The sequence below is a fragment of the Drosophila virilis genome, chromosome X, assembly GCF_030788295.1.
Source record: "Drosophila virilis strain 15010-1051.87 chromosome X, Dvir_AGI_RSII-ME, whole genome shotgun sequence".
Lineage (NCBI taxonomy): Eukaryota > Metazoa > Arthropoda > Insecta > Diptera > Drosophilidae > Drosophila > Drosophila virilis.
Window position 1 is genome coordinate 2619257 of NC_091543.1, and position 14834 is coordinate 2634090.

The 14834-nt window shown below is 42.6% G+C and overlaps 3 protein-coding genes across 6 annotated transcripts in view; 1 reads left to right on the forward strand and 2 right to left on the reverse strand.

Moving 5' to 3' along the window:
• The window catches only part of Ptp10D (Protein tyrosine phosphatase 10D), a 72967-nt gene extending 71577 nt beyond the window's left edge, over window positions 1-1390 (reverse strand). For 2 of the 3 annotated variants that reach the window (XM_032440528.2, XM_032440526.2), the window contains exon 1: window positions 1249-1390. The gene's annotated coding sequence lies outside the window, so the exon portion shown is untranslated. The remainder of the gene's footprint in view (window positions 1-1248) is intronic. The other variant, XM_032440529.2, reaches the window with a different exon arrangement.
• Window positions 1391-2264: 874 nt separating this feature from the next.
• Window positions 2265-5886, forward strand: Top3beta (topoisomerase 3-beta). Its single transcript, XM_002058094.4, has 5 exons — window positions 2265-2405; window positions 2501-3245; window positions 3307-4357; window positions 4980-5373; window positions 5447-5886. Exons 1-5 carry the CDS (start codon window positions 2315-2317, stop codon window positions 5740-5742), a joined length of 2577 nt encoding a protein of 858 aa, XP_002058130.1. The 5' UTR covers window positions 2265-2314; the 3' UTR covers window positions 5743-5886.
• LOC6634793 (homeobox protein extradenticle) lies at window positions 5749-14493 on the reverse strand. 2 transcript variants are annotated; one of them, XM_070210768.1, is made up of 7 exons: window positions 14390-14493; window positions 14075-14149; window positions 12580-12918; window positions 9365-9683; window positions 8530-8788; window positions 8155-8468; window positions 5749-6681 (listed from the first exon to the last, which is right to left on the reverse strand). In XM_070210768.1, exons 3-6 carry the CDS (start codon window positions 12836-12838, stop codon window positions 8181-8183), a joined length of 1125 nt encoding a protein of 374 aa, XP_070066869.1. In that variant the 5' UTR covers window positions 12839-12918; window positions 14075-14149; window positions 14390-14493; the 3' UTR covers window positions 5749-6681; window positions 8155-8180. The 2 variants fall into 2 exon arrangements, with proteins under 2 accessions (XP_070066869.1, XP_002058129.1); XM_002058093.4 differs by lacking the exon at window positions 5749-6681 and having other exon boundaries at window positions 6818-8468; window positions 14390-14492.
• Between the last annotated feature and the right edge of the window lie 341 nt (window positions 14494-14834).

The following is a 14834-nucleotide window of genomic DNA, read 5'->3' on the forward strand; positions in this document are numbered from 1 at the left end:
GCATATTTGTGTGTATATTTTTAATGCCAATAAAAAGAAATCAACAACTTTTACAAAAACCCGTTTTTGCTTGTCGTTGTTTGTTCATTAAAGCTGCTTAGGGTCGTTTTGTTGTTGTTGTTGTTGTTGTTGTTGTTGCTGCTGCTTGTTAATAACATTGCCGTATGCAAAAAAGGCCTTCAACTTTGTTGCTGAGCTGCAGCTAAAAGAGAGCGCGAGCGTAAGCTGAAGTAGAAGAGGAAGCAGGAACATAGTGTGGGCAAGCCATCAATGATGGCAGAGAGAGCGAGAGACAGAGAGAGAGAGAGAGACAGGCAGAGAGAGAATGTGAGATCCAAGCGAAGCTTAAGCCATTGTTCTGTCATTTACTAGAACAAAAACAACAACAACAACAGCAGCTAATCAACTTTAAAGCTTAAGAAACATAACAGCAACAAAAGCAATGCAAAGCTCATAAAACGAGTTTTTATATGAAATTTTTTTTCAAGCAAATTTAGGACAAGTTTCTAACAACAATAAACGTACAAATAAAATTAATAAATAACATTATTTGTTTGTGCGCCGCAATTAACGTGAATGTTTGTCAAATTCATTCACAAACACTGGAGAAATTAAAAAACATACATACATACATATATACATATACATATATTCAAAAAAAAAAAAAAAAAAACACCGACAACAATAACAACAAAAACGAGACAATTGCAAAACGGCGCCAACAGAGCGCGCCTTGGTGCGTTGTGCATGCGTTTGCGAGGAGTGGTAGGCGTGGGGGGGAGGGGGGGTGGCCTGCAGCAGGAGGCGCGCTGCATGGGCACGCAAAAGAAAGCGACGGCATTTTAAGCGGCGGCGGCGGCTGCGGCAAGCAAACAAACAAAAAACAACTGAAAAAACGGTTGTTGCTGCCGCCGGTGTTGCCACTGTTGCGTAGGAGTTGCTGTTGTTGTTGTTGTTGTTGTAGCTGCTGCTGCGACAACACAAAAACAACTCTCAATTTCTGCTTTTACTTTGCTACGCTTTGCTAAGCATTTCTTGGCCAAAAAACAAAAGTGTATGTGTGTGTGTGTGTTTGTGTGTGTAAATATATGTATGTTAAAGACACGAACTTTTCTTATACAACATTAAAAACTTTTCATAAACATATGTATGTATGTGCTCTTATATATTCATAAATATATGTAGCTACGTTCAAAATGATTTTGCTAACCGTCGCCAAAAAAAAAAAAATACAACAAAAAAACGTACACTCAGACGCAGACGCACACACACGTCAAAACACGACGCTAATGACGACGACGACGACGGCGACGACGCGGACAAGCACAGCGGCAACAGAAATCGGACAACGCGCACCTGAACACGCTCACGGCCAAAACTCAACTGAGTAACGGGCTATGTAGCGGTGGCTGCGGCTGCGGCTGCGGCTCTGCCTGCATCTGCAAGTCGGCTGAGCAAGTGTCTGCGTGCGTTTGTGTGTGTACGCTCCGGTGTTTTTGCGGGTGTATTTGTGTGGGAGACGGCTCCCAGTGCTGGGTGGTTGTTTCTGTGCAAGCGTTGCCACCCTTGGCGCGTTATTTTAAATTACAGAGTGCAAATACTTGCAATTCTGCAAGAGTTCAAATAATAATAGCTCAACTTAAAATAATAAACGTACTCATTATAGCACATATAAAGAAAAGTAAAAAATCGTTATTTGGCGATATTATGCAATTTGCAACGCTCTTTTTTTTTTAAATTAACTTTGCCAGATAAATATTTTAGTGTTGGGAAATAAAAGATATATAAGTGATGGCATTGTGACATCGATGATTCGCTTAACGATCGATATGAAAGCACAGCCTACAGGCAGGCCTAATCGATATATCGTTTCACAGACACAAATTCAGCTATCGATACGCCACTTACATCCCTAATTGCAGTGTTTCTTTTTTTTTGTACATCACTAACAACAGCTACGGCTACACTGGTTTTTTTTTTGCAAATACATTCTGAATTTTTATATTTATTTACTGAAAATATCAAGAGTGTATTTAAGTTGAACGCGCCGTTTCAGAGCGTATTGCAATTGACTGCAATAAGGCGTGGCAATACAAAAATAAGAGGCAACAGTACAGAAAAAAAAGACCGGCAGCAGCAGCTTCCACACACACACACACACACACACATGTAGGTTAATCTATGAAAGTGTCGCTAAAAACAAGAATCATCTCCCATTGTGCGTGCGAAGAAGCAGAGAGAGAGCGACCGAGCGAGCGAGAGCGAGAGAGAGAGAGAGAGGAGAAGTCGGTGTCATCATCAACACATTTAGGCCATGAAGAACGTTCTGATGGTGGCCGAGAAGCCCTCGCTGGCTGCCTCCCTGGCTGGCATACTCTCCAACGGACGCTGCACGGCAAAGCGAGGTTAGAAGCGAGCAAGTTTAGCCCAAGAAACAACAGTTAATCTAGCGACTAATCCCTTAAATATCCACTCTCATATGTGCATTATTCCTCGACAGGCAACAACGGCTGCTCCACGCATGAGTGGACCGGTCACTTCCGGAACGAGGGCAGCGTTCACTTTCGTATGACATCCGTGTGCGGTCATGTGATGTCGCTGGACTTTACCAGCAAATATACCTCATGGGACAAGGTGGATCCGGTGGAGCTATTTGGCTGCACAACAGAGAAAAAGGAATGCAATCCCAAGCAGCAGATGCGTTCGTTTCTTGCGCACGAGGCACGCGGCTGCGATTATCTTGTGCTGTGGCTCGATTGCGACAAGGAGGGCGAGAACATTTGCTTTGAGGTGATGGACGCAGTGCAGCATGTTATACACAATGTTTATAGCCGCAATGTGACATATCGGGCGCACTTCTCGGCCATCACGGACAAGGACATCAAGGGCGCAATGGAAACGTTGGGACATCCCAATGAGAACGAGGCCAAGTCTGTCGATGCACGCCAGGAGCTAGATTTGCGCATCGGCTGTGCCTTTACGCGCTTCCAAACGAAATTCTTCCAGGGCCGTTACGGCGATCTTGACTCATCCCTCATCTCGTACGGCCCCTGCCAGACGCCGACTCTCGGCTTCTGTGTGAAGCGGCACGATGATATACAGACCTTCAAGCCGGAGACGTTCTGGTATCTCCAGCTGATGGCCGGCCAGCCGGAATATACGCTCGAATGGGCGCGTGGGCGTGTCTTCAAAAAGGACATTGCCATCATGCTGCTGAATCGCGTCAAGGAGCACAAGGAGGCCACGTAAGTGCGGCTACTTCTCCTGCACAGATCTCTTTCATGCTCATCTCTCCATCTCTTTCAGCGTGGAGAGCGTCAGCAGCAAGGAGTCGTTCAAGAGCAAGCCGCAGGCCTTGAACACGGTCGAGCTGATGCGTATCTGCAGCTCCGGTTTGGGCATTGGCCCGTTTCAGGCAATGCAAATCGCCGAACGTCTCTATACGCAGGGCTATATCAGCTATCCGCGCACGGAGACCAATCAGTATCCGGAGAACTTTGATTTGCATGCGGTGCTGCGCGTACTGCAGCCATCGGGCGATTTTGGGGATGAGGCGCGCGCCATTGCTGGCGATTTTCAGACGCCGCGCAAGGGCAAGGATGCCGGCGATCATCCGCCCATAACGCCCATGAAGCTGGGCCATCGCGGCGACTTTGATCGGGACACCTGGCGCGTATACGAGTTCATTTGCCGCCACTTCATGGGCACCATATCGCGCGATCTAAAGTATCGCACCACAACGGCCAAGCTGCGCGTCGGTCTCGAGTGCTTTACGTGCACGGCGAACGTGCTGCTGGACGCGGGCTTCACCAAGGTGATGACGTGGCAGGCCTTCGGCAAGGATGAGGCGATGCCGCCCTTTGTCCAGGGCAGCCAGGTGGCCATCAATGATGTGCGCCTAGCCGAGAGCCAAACCGGACCGCCCGATTATCTAACCGAAGCGGAGCTGATCACGCTGATGGAACAGCACGGCATCGGCACAGATGCCTCGATACCGGTGCACATCAATAACATCTGCCAGCGCAACTATGTGCGCATCGAGACCGGACGCAAACTGATACCCACCACGCTGGGCATTGTACTGGTGCATGGCTATCAGAAAATCGATCCGGAACTGGTGCTGCCCACCATGCGCTCCGAGGTGGAGCGCATGCTCACACTCATTGCCAAGGGCTCCGCCGATTTCAATGATGTCCTGCGGCATGCCATCAAAATCTTTAAGCTGAAATTCATGTTCTTCGTACAGAACATCGCCAGCATGGACATGCTTTTCGAGTCTTCCTTCTCGCCGCTGGCCGAGTCCGGCAAGGCGCATTCCCGCTGCGGTAAATGTCGCCGTTACATGAAGTATATACAGGTGCGATACGGATGAGAAAGTTGAGGATATATAGATGGAGATGGAGATGGAGATGGAGATGTAGACATGGATGTGAATGTAGATTGAGATGTGGATGTACATTGTAGGATGTAGATTAAATTGTAGATGTAGAATATATATGGATGTAGATGTAGACTTGGATGTGGATGAAGACTAAGATGTAGAAGTAGAATGGATATGGATGTAGATTTCGATGTAGATGTAGACTTGGATTAAGATGTCGACTTGAATAAGGAAGTAGATTTAGAAGTAGATGTACGTTGGATGTAGAATAGATAGGAGGGATTAAGACTTGAATATGGAAGTAGATGTAGATGTAGCTGAAGATGTAGATGTAGATGTAGATTTATGTGTAGATGTGGACTTCGATGTAAATGTTGATAAAGATTTGGATATGGATGTAGTTTCAATTGTAGATTAAGACTTGGATATGGAAGTAGACCTGGATATGGATTGTAGACGTGGATGTAGATGATGTATATAGATTATGGCTGATTTTGTGTTGACTTTATAGCAATTTCTAGTCATATTCGAATTGTGTTAATTGGCAATTTGTGTTTTACACGGATTAATCGTCTTTATGTATTGCTGTCTCTTTCAGACGAAGCCGGCTCGACTGTACTGCTCGCACTGCGACGAGAACTATACGCTGCCCAATGGCAATGTGAAGGTGTATCGAGAGTTCAAGTGTCCGCTGGATGACTTTGGCCTGTTGGCGTTCTCGACGGGCGTTAAGGGTCGCTCGTTTCCGTTCTGCCCGTACTGCTACAATCATCCGCCGTTCAGGGATATGCCCAAGTTTGGCGGCTGCAATTCCTGTACGCATCCCACCTGCCCGCACTCGCTCAACACGCTGGGCATCTCCGGCTGTGTGGAGTGCGAGACGGGCGTGCTTGTCCTGGACAGCACATTGTCGCCCACCTGGAAGCTGGGCTGCAATCGCTGCGATGTGATCATCAATTGCTTCAAGGGTGCCACCAAAATCACAGTCGAAGGTAAGTTTCGCCAATCTTCTGGCACACATCACTTTTCCGAATTGCTAATCCTTGTGCTCCTCCACCTCCATAGAGAGCAAGTGCAGCGACTGTGGCGCTCAGCTGGTGAACGTCGTGTACAAATCGGACAAGTCCAAGTTTAAGGATGGCAGCGAGGAGAAAAGCGGCTGCATTTTCTGCTCCACGGAGTTCGCCCATCTGGTCGAAAAGCATCGAGCAGTTGCCTCCCGACAGGTGCGCAGCGGTGCGCCTCGTGGCGGCGGCCCTGCTGCCGCCGGACCCGGCGGCGCGGGCAATGCACGCGGCGGACGGCATGGCGGACGTCCGCCCAAGGATAAAATGGCACAATTGGCGGCATATTTCGTTTGATTTCAACTGCCACTGGCTTCCAAGCATATCGCTAACGACCAGCTCTAATTCTATATATATTGCATTTAACTATGTAAGACGTAACGCTAAATTAGTCTAGTCTGCGAGACTTGGCAGTAATAAACGAAATTTGTATAAATCTAATTTGGTTAACGTTTTTTCTTCACCCAAGCGACAGCATAAGGGTTAAAATGGGAGAACATTAAATAGCCATCAAATGTTGTATTAAACGCTGGACAATTGATTAAAAGGCATTACATTCTTTTAATCCAAATAAACGCCATTTGATTCAAATTTCAGCTGCCATTTTCAAAATGTTATCGATATCATGAAGGCGGCACAAAAAATAATAAAAAATCGCCGCATAAAACAGTGTTGAGAAACTAGGCTAAACGATATTTTTGCAGCAGCTGCATTAGAATATATCGATATTGCAGCTCGATATATCGATAGCGTTTGACGATAGGCACGCTGCTAAAAATATCGATGCTTGGCCCGCAATTTTAAAAATGTTCAAATGAGAAAAATAAAATTGCTGCAGCGCGCAAGCGTGCAGCCTTTTTGTTGAATTCGTGCCTGAAACCATTTAAAATTGGGCAATTCATGTCAAAATAGTACCCTCAAATATTCTATTTAGAGATAGGTAAAAATTTCCCAAGCCCATAACTCGGTCACATCTCATCCGATTTTCATAGGGTTAAGCTTTTTCTTTCATGGTGTCTCGCGCGTTGTACTAGCTAGCGAGAGGTCGCCGGCTCAAATCAACTTTCATATATAAACTTATAGAAATAATGAAACTTAAAAAAGCAAACCTGTTTTATCCATTCAGATGTCCTAGAGACAATATAATCCCATCATAAAATATAATCCCATTATCATAACTATGATACAGTCCATCAATTTATGCTCCACAGACAACTTTTGCTTGCATTAAATATCCTATAAGAAAGAAAAACAAAACAAAAACAAATTAAAAATCTTTGATATAAGCTCACGAATTTTTACCTAAGATACTTAAAAATATATATTCTTATACAACTTAGCTTAGAGGGAATCCATAATAAATGAAATCAAGTAATCTTCGCTTTTTGTTTATTATTATTATTAGAGTATAGCATTGTTTGTTTGTTTGTTTTGTATTTGTTTTAAAATATTTATAGTTATGTAGATTTACGTATATATAAACTGTTTTTTTTTTTTTTTTTTAACAGCTAGAAATAGTTTTTGTTTTCTTTACTTTATTTGTTATTACAAAACTTGCTCCGTCAAATACAGAGAGAAACTTTTTCAATTATCAATTTTCTTGTGTTTCTTGTTCTTGTCTCAATCCTCTTTATTCCCGTTCGTAATATGATAATGAAAACTTGGAAAATGTTTTCTCTTTTTGTTGTTTCAGCTTGGCAAATATTTTCTTGCTCAAGTTCTCGAATTCTTTTGGGAGTGGCAGGAAAATCTTGTTATATTAAATTTGATTTACATCGTATACATGTTTCTTCTATTCGTTTTGTTTAAACTTAATTATGGTATACAATTTGTTTATTAATTGTGCAAATTACAATTTTCGTTTCAAAGGAAATTTACGTTCATTTTTCTCGTTTGCTTTCATTTATTATCAATTAATGAATTATGCGGCATGTATGTACAGTGTTGCCAACTGTCGCAAAGTTAAAAGTAGCTATGAAAAAAAAAAAGCAGCTAAAAGCAGCCAAAACAGCTGAATTAGCCGTTGGCAATAAACAGCCAAAGCAAATGGCTAAAACGTTTTAAGATTTCAGCTCTTTTCGGCTATAGGAGCTCTGAAAATAGCCAAATTTAGCTAGAAATTAGCTGAATTGGCAATACTGTATGCATGCATTGCACAGTGGGCGAAGTCCTATTTGCTGTGCGCAAAAAAAAAATACTATACTTAAGGTCTAATCAATTTCTGATTAAATTGTATTATTGAAATGAGAATAATGTCAGTTCGAAGAGTTGATTTGGTTACAAAAATGATTAGACTTTTAAATATATTAGATATGATGCGTGCCAACAAATAGGCTGCGGCCCACTGTGCATGCGTATGTGTATATTATGCATGCACAAGTATGCGTATGTTTTTGTGTGTGTTATTTTCTTGTTGCTCTAGCTTAAGCAACAAATTTACAGAGCTGTGTGCTGTGTTCTGTGTGTTTCTTTTGTTGCATTTTGTTACATTTTGTTCGTTATTAATAATTAAGATATAATCGTATACATAATTGATTGTAGGCTACACACACACAGACACACACTCAGACACACACGCATAGAAGTTGCGCAGGGTTGCATTTACACACATTTATCGATACACATTCTTGTGCACACATTTACTCGTTATTACAGGAAGAAAACAAAAAAAATTGGGGGGTGGGGAATAAAACATAATAAACTGTCTACTTGTAGCATTTTTTGGCAGCCTATCCTCAAGGGCTAAGATCCTGATGCAAATTGGGATCATAGCCGCCCATGTTGTTATCGTAGGGCGGCTGCTGATCGTAGCCGGCGGAGCCCATGGGATAGCCCATCGAGTCCTGTGGCGGTGCGGGCGACATCATGGGCGTGGTTGTGCCACTGGGCGGCCCAGCCATGGAGTAGGGCGAGGCGCCGGCCGCCTTTTTCGCTGCATACAGGTTGGCCTCCTCCTGGGCCTTGCCAATGTTTTTCTTATAGCGAATGCGCTTGTTGCCAAACCAGTTGGATACCTGCGACACCTGCAATAGTCAATGTATTGAGTATCGATTAAGTTAATCGATTAATGTTATCGATACTTACCGTTATGCCGCACTTGCGCGCCAGCTCCTCCTTGGCCTCTTCTGATGGATACGGATTGCTCAAATGACTGTAAAAATACTCGTTGAGTATTTCGGATGCCTGTTTGCTGAAATTGCGACGCTTCCGGCGCGCATCCAAGAATCTGGAACGCAATATCATGACCGCCTCGCAGGTTGATTGCTTTAGCTGCATCTGAATCGAGCTGAATTTCTTGTGGATTATCTGCACCATGCGCTCGATTTCTTTGGGTGTGATGGGTCTGCGGCAAGTAGGAAAACGTCAAAAATATATATATTAATTCTCCGTGCCTAAAGCATCGATATATCGATAAGTCGCACAAGCGCAGCCCATATTGTCAGCTGTTGTAGAAATTTATCGAAATAACATAAATCGATATTTATCAATATTAAGTCAGCGTGTATTCGAGCATATATAGTCCAAAAGGAAGCCTAAGATCGCTTGGCGAATACTTCTGAACAAGAATATATTTTAATATGCGCAAAATAACTAAAATCGATATTTATCAATAATAAACGAAGGCTTGTTCTGCATATATATATTTTACCCAATATCGAGATTGACTTTTATTCTTCTGATCAAGAATATGTTGTAAATTAAAAATCGATATTTATCGATATTAAATGGTGGCTCGTTCTCCACATTTACCCAGCATCGAGATCGTCTTAGCTCAATCTTCTGCTCAAGAATATATTATAATACTCTGCTGTCATTTGCGTTAAGCCAACATTCGTTAAGTTTTGCACATCTTTCGATAACTTTCAATTGCACATCTGGCAACTCTTTCAGTCTCTCTCTCTCTCTCTCTCTCTCTTACCTGGTGCGACTTTGCTCGCGCAGCAGATTCATGACATGCGTGGTAAACTCATTGCAGGCCTGCTCGTATTTCTCTAGCTCCTGGTGATAGATCTGTCGAATCTGCGCCAGCTTGGCGCGATAATCCGAATGCTCGATGGCATTGTCCGCCCCATCGATGGAGAGCGAGCCGCCTTGGCTGGCGGCCGCTGCCGAGGCGGCTGCGGCACCGCCGCCGCCCTTTTCGGGGCCGGCCACGCCCTCGGCAATGAGCATGTTATCCAGACGCATCAGTTGCGGATCTGGCGGCTCCTCCTCCTGCGTGTTGCGAATGGAAAGCACTGCAAAAAGCGAAATTGAACACAAAATACAATCAGCAAAGCAAAAATTACAAAATGGCGTCGGCGTTGCCACCCCACCAAGCGTTGCCACCCCGCCAAGCGTTGCCCCATCCGGGCTTATTGCATTGTCTCTGTGCTGACAAAGCTTAACGGGCTGAGGGAAAAGTACGTATCCAATTTTATTTTGCGTCAAACTCGCAAAAGGATAACAAAAACAAGCGCATAGTTTTCTCGACCGGGTTGCCATATTGTCTAGGGAAATGCGTGTTGTTCTTTTCGTTCTGGCTATGCATGAATTAGATTTTTGCTTGAATCGAAATCGCGTTCGCCAAAGCCAGCCAGAAGCATTTCGCAAATGCCAACAATTGTCTCCTACTTCACCCCTTCCCCTGAAAGTCTCTGCTTCTGCTTTTTCTTCTGCTCATCAGCATTGCCAGAGTGTCCCGAACAATATCTGGGGGAATTGTGCGAGGGGCATATTCGTTGTTCTTCCTCTTCTATGTATTATGCCAGCGAAAACAATTGCCCGGCACGGGATAAGCATCAGCACAAGACAAGCCCTGAAAACCAACCAACCAACCAACTCCGCCCCCTCTCTATACACTATACACACCCATCCCACAGCTTGGCCGAAATGCAAGTTGTTACCCTCTCAGCGACTTGAATTAAATAGACTTCAATTTCAGACTGCGTAAATTCTTACAAGCTTTAAATTAAAGTTTTGATTGAAATTAGCAGCTGTAAGGAAGATGCCTTAAGCACAGCTTTCTCAGGCTAACAAAGGGGTGAGAGCCTCAGGTTAGCTTAAAGATTTAAGCAAGTGCAGATTTAAAGCTTCACAGGAGCTTTAAGATTTAAGCGAGTTTAAGTAAAGCTTAAGAGCTTCAGAGGATATATAAGATTTAAACGAGCTTAAACAAGGTTAAGAGCTTCAAAGGAGCTTCAAGACTTAAGCGGGTGAAGGTTTAAAGCTCCAGGGAAGCTTTAAGATTTAATTGAGCTTTAGATTCGAGTTAGAGCTTCGGAGAAGCTTTAAGGTTTATGCGAGATTAAGCAAAGTTTAAGAGCTTCAGGGAAGCTTGAAAGCGAGTAAAGGGTTATAACTTTAGGCGAACTTTAAGATATTAACAAGCTTAATGTTAATGAAAGCTTTAAGCTCAAAGCAAGCGTGAGGAAGGGGTAGTTGAAAAAAAGTCAAAGCGAAATTGTGTGTAGAACGAAAAGGCAAACGCACCGAACTCAGATAAGTAAAGATGTAGGGCCAAGAAACGAAGAGCAGAAACTTGGGCAATGAAATTGAATATGGGAAACTTGGGAGCTTCCTATTTAGTTTTTGTGCTCAAGAACAAGAAGAACAAAAGATAAAAAATTAGGTATGGTAATAAAACGATGTTGTTCAACTCTAAAATCTGCAAACAAATCTTTGCCAACACTGCAAACTCAGTCCTTACACCCCTTACACCTATACACATCAAACCTTCTACCATGCATTACGACCCCACCCGTCATCATTCCTGAACAGTTGTATGCGTATTTAATGTGTCGGCGCCTGCCTGCGATACAATGGACTCAAACAGGCTCTAGATAAAATATAAAATTAATGCCAATATATATATATATATATATTTTCATATGCCTCAAGTGGCTTTAGTTCGCCTTGTGCAACGGCTCTCTGGCAATTGGCCGGAATCTAGGGTCGCATTAAATAGTTCGTAATGCCAATAGACCCTCGCCCCTCCCACCCAAACCCCCTGCGCCCCTAGCAAACGTGTCTGCTGTGTTAGTCACCTGAACGAAACACAAATAATAAAAGCAAGAAATTACTTTCTCAAGTATCATCAGGCAATAACATTAACGAAAAAAACAAACCAACTTGAAAACATATTTGTATACCCTGTAGTTAAGCAAAGGCGGGCATAATAGGCCACATTATAAATATATCCACTCTCTAGGTGATCTAACTATCTCTTTCTCTCCCTATATGGGGAGACATTAAGATAGAGATGGAAATAGAAAGATAGAGAGAGAGAGAGGAATATATATTTCTCTCTATATCTTTCTATATCTATAGATATCTTTCTATCACTCTCTCTTTCTCTATATCTCTCTCTATCACTCTATTTCTCTCTATCCCCATCTCTATCTTAATTTCCATCTCTAGCTCTCTCTTTCTCAATCTCTGGCATTATCCTGATGAATCTTATGGTAAACTAAGAAACCTTCCAATGGAAAACAGAGCTTATACAATAGAAGAGACAATATGCACATGTTCCTGAACCTACCCCATAGTGAAGTTTCGAAAGAAACGGCATTGGGTAAACACGTTCAAGGCGAGGCAAGTGTGTTTCATCGCTTTCATTGCCCAAAAAGGGCCATCGCACAGCGGTAAGCATTTCAGGGGTTTTCCTTTAAGGTGGGGGGTTCAATAAGTGGGTGGTTTCATGTAGCTGAGGCGGGCAGCAGGGGTAAGGATGAGAGGAAATAAGGCAATGACAGCGTCGAAGCCATTTAAAACATCTGGGCCACAATCAAAACACGCTGTTATTGCCCATTTCGTGTCGCTGCGTGGGCGTAATATAAAAGAAAAGTGTAGAAAAAACGGAAGAAAATGAAAATGATATAAAAGAAAACTCGATTTGAAATTCTCTACAGGATGCGTGCCGGCATAATAATAAAGTGTAAACGCGTCCGCGCGCAATATGCAGGGATTTAAAGAACTTGAAACGGGAATACCCCTATTGAATGTTGACTGAATTCTTTCTCCTTCCAGTTTTACAAAAGCCTCATCTTTCAGGATGCTAGAGCTATACACGAATAGGCCTTGAAGGGTATTTAAGTTTCGACGTGCCGAAATTGGTTCTTCTTATTATTATTTCAGTTTCTAGCTGGAACTTACCGGTTTTCTCCTTGATCTCGCATAGAACGGAGAACAGCGCCGGCTTCATGCGATGACAGTTGAGTGTGTGCTTTCTGGCCTGGGCCTCGTCCAGGGATTGCTCCGAAATGCTCATGATCTGTTGCAGTATTTCGCCAATGTCCTTTTGCTTGCGCACCTCGTTCTCATTGCCAGCATTTTGGCCATCATCCTGGCCGGGCAGGCCGTAGCCCTGGGGCGCCATCATGCCGCCAGTGTGGGCCATCATGCGATCCTCCATATCGTGTTGTTGTCTCTGTCTATCTCAGTGCAGTGGCAACAGCCACAACAACAATAACAACAAAACTCACAGCTCACGCACTGCAATAACAATATGAAAAACAACAATCAAGAAATGCGCATCCAACTTGGGCTGGTTGGGATGTATTGCAACAGGCAAAAAAATTATATATATCAACAGATAAAGGATTTCACGCCAATCGCACAGTATTTAATAAAGTTTTCTTGTATTTTTATTCTGGTATTTTAATTGGTATTTTATGCGCACACAGACATCCTCACGCAACGGCAACGCGTCGCCAACTGACGACTGCAGCCTGTTGTTACCCAAAAGGATCGATAATTGTATTGTGCGCAGTTGGCATCGATAGACGATGCAGCTTAGTATGCAGCTCCCTGAGAAGAGTTTTACGTGATAAGCAAAAATCAAGGAACACTTTAGACAATTTGCTTAGCACGTATAACATATACAAATATATATTTTGTAACATACCATGATAAAAGTAATCGCTCACAAATTATAATTAAATCATTTAAGAGCTGTTGCTTATTTGCGACTAATTGGAAGGTGTTCCTTTTAAATAAAACAACTTATCAAACAACTGGAAAGTGTTATTCCTGCAGTGTTGCCAACTATCATTTCAAAATTCAAAATCCACTTTAATGTAAGCTGAATCTCAGCTCTGTTAACTACAAAAAGAAATAGCTAAATTGGCAACGCTGCATCATGCAAGAGCTTCGATATTGCACTGATAAATGCCGCATGCAGCTCTGCAGCGTGCGTGCGTGTGCATGGGTATGGGTGGTTGAGATGGTCAGCGGGCGGCTGACACACGCCAGGGGCACGGGCGAGTGTAAGGTACCTGCGCAGCAAACAACCACAACAACGGTGCATATTTGAGTGCATTCACATCTTTAAGTTAATTACTTTTTGTTCAAGTGGCCGGGGCCATAAAAATGAAAGATAACCGTAATTATGTCTGCACAGTAGCCAAAAACAGCGGGAGAAAGCAGCGCTGACCTTCAGGGCCGGAATATGCACATGCACACGCACGCACGCACACACACACACATCCATACGGACAAAGCGCGTTACAGGCTTGCAAAAATAAAAACAACAAAGCATACATGCACACACACACACTGACACACGTACAGAGTTCTTGCAAATCATAGACGCTTTTTATAATTCTTTGCTGCAGTATTGTATATAAATATAAATAATTTGTTAACTTACACTGTACGCCACTTAACGCTTTAAATTACGTTAAGGTATTTTGCGTTTTTCTCTTTTTATGTTTTTTCCCGCCAGCTGCAATTAAATTAAAAAAAAAAAAACAAATGCACTTGCTATAAATATTTTTGGCGTATAACGGAGAGCACTCGGTATTTCAATGTACTGCTTCCTCTTCTTTTCATACGCAGCAGCAGCAAAAAGTCGCCACTTTTTTCATTGTAGAAAACACTTTTTTCGTTTTAGCCAATTTTGTTTAAAAATTCTGTTTAAGCTTCATAATTGCACACTTGTTTAATGATTACAACGTTCGCTTACGTATACTTGTTTTGTTGACATTAATATATGCACAATAAATCTTTGAAAATTATTTTACACCAAAAAAAAAAATCTACTGCGGACAAAAAAAATGTATCTTATATGTGTTTTACCAGGGATGATATATCGATCAATTCTAACATTATCGTTGCGCATTTTGCGTTGCTCACTTTTGCGCTTGCGTTTCTTAGCTGACGTTTACGTTATCTATGTTAAATTGATCGTGTTAATTTACATTACTTTAGGTAAATACGCAGAAAATGGTGCACACTTTGTAAAAGTGAATTTCGTAAATTCTCGTTTCATTATAAAGCAGTATTTCTTCACTTTAGTTAACCTAGGCAAATAACGTCCAAATGAGTTGGGGATTGTGTCTATTCCAATAAGTTTTTTTTTTTACATGGATTCCATTTCCGACAAAGGAGCTGAAATTTGCCCGTTAGAG

Coding starts and splice junctions, on each gene's coding strand:
- LOC6634793 (XM_070210768.1), bottom strand. CDS start 12,838: ATGGAGGATCGCATGATGGCCCACACTGGCGGCATGATGGCGCCCCAG. Junction 8,789..9,364: donor CGCGAGCAAAGTCGCACCAG/GTAAGAGAGAGA, acceptor TACTTGCCGCAG/ACCCATCACACCCAAAGAAA. Junction 8,469..8,529: donor CGCGCAAGTGCGGCATAACG/GTAAGTATCGAT, acceptor TGACTATTGCAG/GTGTCGCAGGTATCCAACTG.
- Top3beta (XM_002058094.4), top strand. CDS start 2,315: ATGAAGAACGTTCTGATGGTGGCCGAGAAGCCCTCGCTGGCTGCCTCC. Junction 2,406..2,500: donor ACGCTGCACGGCAAAGCGAG/GTTAGAAGCGAG, acceptor ATTCCTCGACAG/GCAACAACGGCTGCTCCACG. Junction 5,374..5,446: donor CACCAAAATCACAGTCGAAG/GTAAGTTTCGCC, acceptor CCACCTCCATAG/AGAGCAAGTGCAGCGACTGT.